Here is an 8,808-nt window from a genome sequence, read left to right on the forward strand (position 1 = left end):
GTGAGTAGTCATGTTGCTCCTCTACCACAAGAAATCATTTCTGCTCTGGCCCTTTTATCTCATACTTGACCCCTCTCTATTCTCCAGGCTATAAAGTGCTCTTCCACCAATACACACTCAGGGGTCTTAGACTTGCAATTGCAACAGTGCTGTTGGCATGAAAAAAAGCACCCAGTACATACTGTAAAGTGGTTGGTGTTAGGAAGGGTATTAACCGTGGAAACCATTCCAGGCACTTGAGCATGATGCAGTCCTTGGGCCCCATCAGATCCTGTCAAACTGTCCAACCCAAGGCAGCATGCGACGTGGACTTCTAAATGGTGATGATGATAATAATGACAGATGTTTACAGCTTCCTTACAATTTTAACACAAATTTCTAGAAATCCCTCAACTATTTCTCTAAAACAACTACTTTGACCCTCAGATGTTTGATGCGATATTCACCACTGTGAGTTTCTGTTTCTGAAGCGTAGTTGTTAACTAGACAAAGCTACACCAGTCTGGGCTGTTGTTTCTTTTCCTGTCTGTGCAAGTTCTATCTTGAGCTGTTCCCCAAAAACACCATTTAACCATCTACAGTCATTCTTGATTTGATCTTCAACACATGCACACGTGCACATACGCATAAAACAAAAACAAACCAACACATTGCTTATGTTATCAGTGCACCTCAGCTTCAAAATAAACGCTTATGGGGAATTACTGCTTGGCTTCACACAACATTGTCACTGAGTACATGTGGGGCTAAGAATACTAAGTAACCACTCCTCGTCATTGATCGCTGTACTCTAACTAATGATACTTGTATCTTAGCTAATGATCACTGTAATAATAAATGCGCCCTTTTAAAGCCTAGCCAGGCTCATGGGCCCGGTTTCCCGGTTTCAATGGCATACGTGTTCCCTAGCTGGACGGGACGCCAGTCCATCGCAGCGTTACTCATTTTTGCCAGCTGAGTGGACTGGAGCAACGTGAAATGAAGTGTTTTGCTCAAGAACACAACACGTCACCCGGTCCAGGAATCGAAACCACAATCTTACGATCATGATGCTGACACCCTAACCACTAAGCCACACACCTCCACAATGATCACTGTACTCTAGCTAATTGTTATTGCATCCTAGAAAATGATCCTTGTACCCTAACTAGTGATCACTATACTCTAGCTAATTTTGTTTTGTGGCAGCTTCTTCAATGGTCAAAAGTGTATTGCAGAACCTTCTCACATGCTTTCATCTCTGAAAAGCAGTTCTCTCCTTCCCCCAGACCCCCAAACCATCTAAGAATATTCCCAGTTAGTAGCAATCAATTTTCTCATTAGCAAAACTATTTTAACAGTAAATCAGTGATGGGAAAGCCCAGACTGATTCCAAGCCTCTCACCACTTGTCCTTCTCTGCATGTTTTCCTGTCATTGTTGTCACATGTTGTCTCTTCCTCCTCCTCCTCCTCCCCCTCCCCCTGCATGTCCCTTCTTCAATGTTGTCTTAGTTTCCACCACAGTTGTGATGTTCATTTGTGTCATCGTCGTTAGTTTCAAGACCCAAGTCAATGAAACATTCGCTCCTCTTGTATCATGTCCGTCTTGTACCTCTTGTCGTCATCGTTGTTGCATTTACTCATGTATAGATGTCGCTGTTTGTACACTGTGCACATTGCACCGTATTATAATTCGGTCTGTGAGCAATTTGCCAAAATTTCTTTAGAATTTCATTCTTCACTTTCACATTGCTTCATACACTAGCATTCAAACAAAAGAAATTCAGCTCCTTTAATTTGCACATCTAATTAAAAAAAAAAAGGAAGAAAAGAAAAATTTATCTTCGTTAACCCTTTTACTGCAGAAACCTCGTATATATCCATCTAAAAATTTCATTAACTTTAACTACAGAAAGCAGGTTTATGTAACCAATTTATCTTTTGTTGAGGAATGTCATCTTTGAAGCAATTTCTTGTTGAGATGTGTCGAGTTTATAGAGGCAGAAAATACCAATTCTGTTTTCTGGTAGATATTTAAAACCATTACTGGAATAATTGTGAAATTTCACAGTTAAAAGATAAAACACACCAAGGAGGGAATCTGTGTATGGTTGCTTGAGCTGCTAGAAATAGCAGCCACATGACACCTTACCATCATAATAAAGGAAACACATGCTGGAAAACATGAATATATGATGAAGGATACATTGTTTGAAAGTAAGCTGGATGGTCATGATTGGAATATTTTCATAGGTTTGCTTGATCAGCATTTACCTGGGATTAAACAACATACAGATGCAGGCTTGGGTGTATGGCTGGGAATTTTTGTCTTGTAACCACATGGTTTTGGGTCAAGTCCCATTGCATGGCACCTGGGCAAGTGTCTTCTGCTATAGCTCCAGGCTGACCAATGTTCTCATGAGTGGCTTTGGCTGACAGAAACTGCATGGAAGCTCATAATGTACACACATGTATGTGTGTATGTATGTATGTATATATAAATATATACACACACACACACATACACACTGCTTCTTGACAACCAGTGTTGGTTTGTTTACATCATCATAACTTAGAAGTTCAGCAATAGAGACCAAAAGAATAAATACTAGACTTAGAACTAATTACTAGGGTCAATTTGTATGACTAAAACCCTTCAAGGTGGTACTCCAGCATGATCAATAAGTAAAAGGTAACTGAGCAGTACACAGGGTGATTCAGTGTCCCCTTAGCATTTAAACGATAAATAGTTTTAAAATAGAGAAGGGACTTCTGACTCAGCCTGTATTTTCAGTAAGTAATTCAAAGGGTTCCCCCCCCCCCTCTGCAAAATCTAGAATATTCCAGTGATTACTCTGAGTGTTTTTACTCAGAATGCTTCGGACATAGAGTACTCTGTCTGAAGAGAGTACGCTATTTTTGTTGCTTGAAAGATGAAGTACAGAGAAATGCTCTGAGGTGTGGCAGAGATAATTTTCAGCATCGAATCACTGGTCATACTTTACTACATGTATTGAGTCCTGTTCTTCCATATTTATGCATGCATGCATGCGTAATGCTATAGGTAGATAGATAGATAGATAGATAGATAGTAATATATATTTACATAACAACACTAAATATTTGTTCATCAAATATAAATACTGGTGTGTATACACACACATACATCTGCTCATATACATAGGTACACACACAAATCAATTGGTAACTTGTTGTACATTTTATATATATATATATATATACACACGCACACATATATATATATATCCATACGTGTGTGTGTATATTCACAGATACATAGACACAAACATAAATCAAATGATAAATTGTTGCACACACACATGGACACCGGATATTTGATGATGATGATGATTTTTTTTTTCTCTCTTTTTAATCAACAAAAAGTCCACATAAACTCATAATTTTATTTTATTTCTCCTGTTTGTTCTAGAAAATCATATAATAAATGTATATACATACATATATATATACACACACACACACATGGTATGTGTGTGCATGCACATGTGAATATGGATTGATTGATTAATTGATTTTTTTAATTCTATTAAGGTTACTTGTACACTTCACCTATGGCGTGCACACACACACACACACACACACAATGTCCATCCTCCACTCAAAACATATTTTAGATATGATTGGTTTCTCCATTATTTAATAACAACCTTCTTCAACCCAAAATTGCTTTGTTTTGTTGGGGGGTTTTTTTTTGTATTTATTTTACATAATCCTCCATACCAACCTCGTTTATCAATTCTGTTTCAATTTATTTAATTGAATAATTTCGTGTATTCCTACTAAACGCAATAAAAGACATTTATGCCTGTCTTAATTCTGATATGGCTTATCTTTCAAATGTTATACAAATCATAAGGGATCTTTTTCTTGATTAATTTATTATTATCATTATTATTACCATCATCATCATCATCATTATCGTATTAAGGCAGTAAGCTGGCAGAAACGTTAGCATGTTGGGTGAAATGCCTAGTGGTATTTCATTTGCCACTACATTCTGAGTTCAAATTCTGCCGAGGTCAACTTTGCCTTTCATCCTTTCGGGATTGATTAAATAAGTACCAGTTACGCATTGAGGGGGTCGATGTAATTGACTTAATCCCTTCCTCCAAATTTGAGGCCTTGTGCTTCCAGTTGAAAGAATTATTATTACTATCATCATCATCATCATCATCATTTTAAGGTAGTGAGGTGGCAGAATGGTTAGCAAGCTGGACAAAATGCTTAGTGGCATTTCATCCACCTTCACGTTCTGAGTTCAAATTCCACTGGGGTCAGCTTTGTCTTTCATCCTCTTGGTGTCAATAAGATAAGTACCAGTCAAACACTGGGGTCAAAAGTTTCAGGCCTTGCGCCCACACTAGAAAGAATCCTTATTAATATTGTTAAGGTGATGTCATCATTGTAAATCTGTCATGTTTGCCATGAAGCTTATCATTTATCCTCTTCTTTCTTTTTCTCGTTTCTTCTGTTATTTAGCTCTATGGCAGAAGGGCACCATGGGAAGACCCCGCAGAATGGGTGAATGAAACTTACCCATGGAATACTTCAGGTAATCATGATGCGCCATCTTTGCAACGTCTGCGACCAGAAGATGTTGGCTATGACACTCAACCAGCCCCCCCTGACTCACCGAAATCAAAGTCTGAGAATAATACAACCAATGACGGAATAGAGAGCGATGCTTTGGTTGGTATATTCTCTGTCTATCCTATCCATCTATTTATCTATCTGTCGATCTATCTATTTCTCTATCCATCCATCTATTTGTCTGTCGTCTATCCTCTGTCTTCTGTCTAGCATCTGTTTATCTATCTATCTGCCTAGTTGTCTGTCTATCTGTCCTATATGTTTATCCACCCGTGTGTCTATCTATCTGTCTTCGGTCTGTCCGTCTATCTATCCGTCCATCTATTTGTCTGTCTTTTTGTTTCTGATTCTCTCTCTCTTATTTTTAAATGAAAATAGAAATGTTCTTTTATTTTTGCATTGAAACAATTACAAGAGACCATCTCGGGCTATTTCTAAACCAGAAACATCGGTAATTATTGTGTCTGCATTAATGTTAAAATTATTAAAATTTATAAAATTTAAATTTACGTACTAACTTGAAACATGTCTAAAATAAAAAAACATTAACAGTTTAAATTATTTGAAAGCCTTTTATCTGTGAAATTACAATTGATGTTATAACATTGTAATGTTCTTCTCCAGTAAACATCACACATTTCAGAAATTATAATTCCATCTAATTATCTAATATAGAATTTATACAGTATAAGTAAGTTTTATGGAATCACATTATTTTTTTTCTAAATAGTTTAAATAGTAATTATTATCATTCTTCTGTCACAAACAAACTCTTAACAACAAACTTATAAGTATAAAATAATGGCTTCTGATCTTAACTGGTTGGAAGTGTCTCAAGATGAGTTGGTATCAAAAGGGTTAAGAAGCTTGTGAGTTAGTATATAGGGAACCAGAAGGTCTGGTTCGAATGTTTGCCATTCTGTAAAAGGCAGAGAGGGATTCAATTAACAATTCCTAATTAACTTTGATATATTTCTGTTGGAATACATTGCTTCTGTTTCAGTTAATTTTGAAAATAATGGAAATTTTGATGGCAGATTTGAATTTAGATCATTTTAAAACAATAAGTTTGTATCACAGGACCTGAAGCAGTCTCGAGCAGATTAGTATCTGAACATTCATTTAAAAGTTTCTTATTTAAATTAGAAGGGGGGGGGGGATGAAAAAAATTAATATGAATTTACAAACGTCTATAATGTCAGTCTATCTGGAGTATTAAGGGGGATTATCTTCATTAAAGATTATCAGATCATGATTTAAAAAGAAAAAGATCAGAGAGGCTGTGAAAATATATTTGACTCATAAAAAGAGAGATGAACAACTCAAGGGAGGTAATTACCACAGAGCTAAAGCTGATAGTTTGTCATCTTATATTGTATGTTAATGGTTAGAATGTGTTAAAATATATATTTGGTAACGCTGAGAATAGAGAAAAGAAATATTACGTGTATGTAATTTGACAGATCTCCCACATTCTTGTGTCATCACTTTGTGACAATGACAGTTGTGATGTATTTACTTCAGACTGAGCCACAGCTTGTTATCTGCTTCACAACTTGGAATTAAACTTTGTGTTCTTTTTCACTTCTCAGCTTTCGTATGAATAGAATTTCATACATGCATACATATAAACATACTTTCATTCACTCATTCATTACATATTGATACATACATTATAATATGTAACAACTTTAGAGTTGTAAAATATATTTTACTTAAGGCAAACATTATCTGATATAAGACTCAATACATTAGTTTGATTGGACAAATATGTTTATCATACATATATATATGTATGTTTGTGTGTGTGTGTGTGTGTATGTATATATATATATATATAGAAATATATTTATATATATGAGAGTGAAGGAGATAGTACAAATATGAGAAATAAGTCTCAATATGCCACAGTAGAAACATGTATATTTTATATTTTGTTATTCTTATTTAGTGTGTGTATGTGTGTGCCTAATTGTTTCAACCTTGAACCCTAACACCCACAATTAGGAGGGTGTATTACAGTTCAGGGTCAGAACACCTGATGATCGTTGGATGCCATCTGATAACATCAGTTCCTCCTGATCAAAACTCCATTCACCAAAGTGAATGGAAAAGAAGCACCTTCTTCTAAGAATTATCAATAACATACATTTACCAATTCGTTACAGTACTTTAATGGCATTCCTTTTTTTTTTTTTTTTTTTTTTTTTCTTTAACTGGGGTTTTTCTCTCTGTTATCTACATTTCATCTTGCCATTGCTCAGAACATTGTCTTCATTATATATCTAATTGGTTCTAATTCTGATTAGATGAAATGGTTCAGTTATTCTTGAGGTCCAAAATATTTTAATATTTCCTTACTAAGCTAAAGTTGGCTGAAGACACAAAGAAGACTTTCTTTTAAAAATTTTAAGTTTGGCAAAATGATGACAGATTTATCAAATATTATTTAAGAAAATTATAGAAATAAAGCATACATGTTTCTTACGACTAAGTTTCTTAATGAAAGACAATAAGGAACTTTAGGAGACCCATTTCTAATTATTTTGTACCAAATATCTAAGACATTGCTGCAAACAAAATGAAAATTATGGTATTTAGTTTTTAATTAAAAATTCAGTCATTTCTCTAAAAAAAAAATTATCTGAAATTTGTAATGTTTAAAAGGAAGAATTTTTTTCCCAGATTGGTCCTATATTTTCAGGTTTTTCATAATACCTCTTCAACAAGACATTTAACTTCATGTACCTTGCAAAGACTTTACTACCTTCATCAATTCAACATCATCTCATACCTTTTTCTGTATTTAAAGCATTTTTTGAAAACAATTTACATTTCCACCATAATATCATTACATTTTTCACATTTCAATTTTGATCTTGATTTTTAAATCATATATTCTTATTTTAGATCATTTTTAAATTGCTGCCGGCGCCAAAACCACATTTTCTTTAGACGTACCAAAATATAGTCTGGCTCTTACCTTACTTCATTAAACCTTATCTTGGTTTCTTTTTCTTTTTTTTTTTTCTTCACCCCACTCCCCTCCTTGGATAAACTAAATATCCATTACAGTTATTTATGTCTCTCAAAAACAGTCATGTCTCGCTTGTAACATATATCTCCACTTCTAAAACTATTTTCATGAAGTACCTAGAAACTTAAAACCTTCGTTGCATTTCTTTATCTTTTTCATTACATCCATTACCTTTTCTCTCTCTTTTCCATCTCCCTCTCATCTATCAGTCTGTCTATCTGGTCTGTCACTCTATCTGTCTGTCACACTATCTATTTGTATATATCTCTCTCTCTGTCTATCTATCTATCCATCTGTCTGTCTTGTCTGTCACACTACCTATTTATCTATATCTCTCTCTCTATCTATCTATTAGTCTGTCTGGTGCTCTACCTATTTATCTATCTCTCTATCTAATCTATCACTCTATCTGTCTGTCCATCTTTCAGTCTCTCTCTCTATCGATCTATGTAATCTATCTGTGTGTTTATCTCTCTATCCACTTGCCTATCTATCTGTTTCGTTTCCCTTTCAAGGTAATTCTTTGGAATTGAGATTTTGCTGTCTAATAATTGACTAGGAGTGACTTCACACCTTTTTACAATGCATTCATGTTGTAAGAATCATGCCGCCTTACAGCACGTGTCTGTTGTAAGAAAGTATGATTTGTACATTTATGTTTCAAACTATAGATAAATTCTTCATACATTCTCAAACCATTCCCTTTCTCTCTCTGTCTTTCCCCTACCTACCTACCTACAACAATACATACACACACATGTCTATGTCAGTATAATAGAATTAGGAAATCCTTGTTGCATTAGTGTATATTTGAAGAAAATTAATAAGAATGGCTTTTCTGGAAATTATTTTCTAGTTAAATAATTAAATGTTCACAAATCATGTTGTTTAGTAAATGATACAATTTGTAAACATCTAATTATTAAAGTGAAAAATAACTACCAGAAAAGTCATTTTATTCATTTCTTTCAAACATATATATATATAGAAAAAAATTTTAATTAAGGTACTCAGAAACCTGGATGTTTGTACATTTACAGATTTTTATTAATGTCACATATTAAATGAAGCGCTTTTCACCTAGTCGTGTAGGTTTTTCAAATTTTGAAAAACCTACACGACTAGGTGAAAAGCGCTTCATTTAATATGTGACATTAAT

The 8,808-nt window shown here is 34.4% G+C and overlaps 1 protein-coding gene across 3 annotated transcripts in view; it reads left to right on the forward strand.

The window, feature by feature from the left end:
- The window catches only part of LOC106880084 (neuron navigator 2), a 32,420-nt gene that overhangs the window by 13,797 nt on the left and 9,815 nt on the right, over window positions 1-8,808 (forward strand). For all 3 annotated transcript variants that reach the window (XM_052975566.1, XM_014929898.2, XM_052975567.1), the window contains one exon: window positions 4,502-4,711. In XM_052975566.1, the coding sequence (XP_052831526.1) occupies window positions 4,502-4,711 (210 nt within the window). The remainder of the gene's footprint in view (window positions 1-4,501; window positions 4,712-8,808) is intronic.

Source organism: Octopus bimaculoides, chromosome 21 (genome assembly GCF_001194135.2).
Source record: "Octopus bimaculoides isolate UCB-OBI-ISO-001 chromosome 21, ASM119413v2, whole genome shotgun sequence".
NCBI classification, from domain to species: domain Eukaryota; kingdom Metazoa; phylum Mollusca; class Cephalopoda; order Octopoda; family Octopodidae; genus Octopus; species Octopus bimaculoides.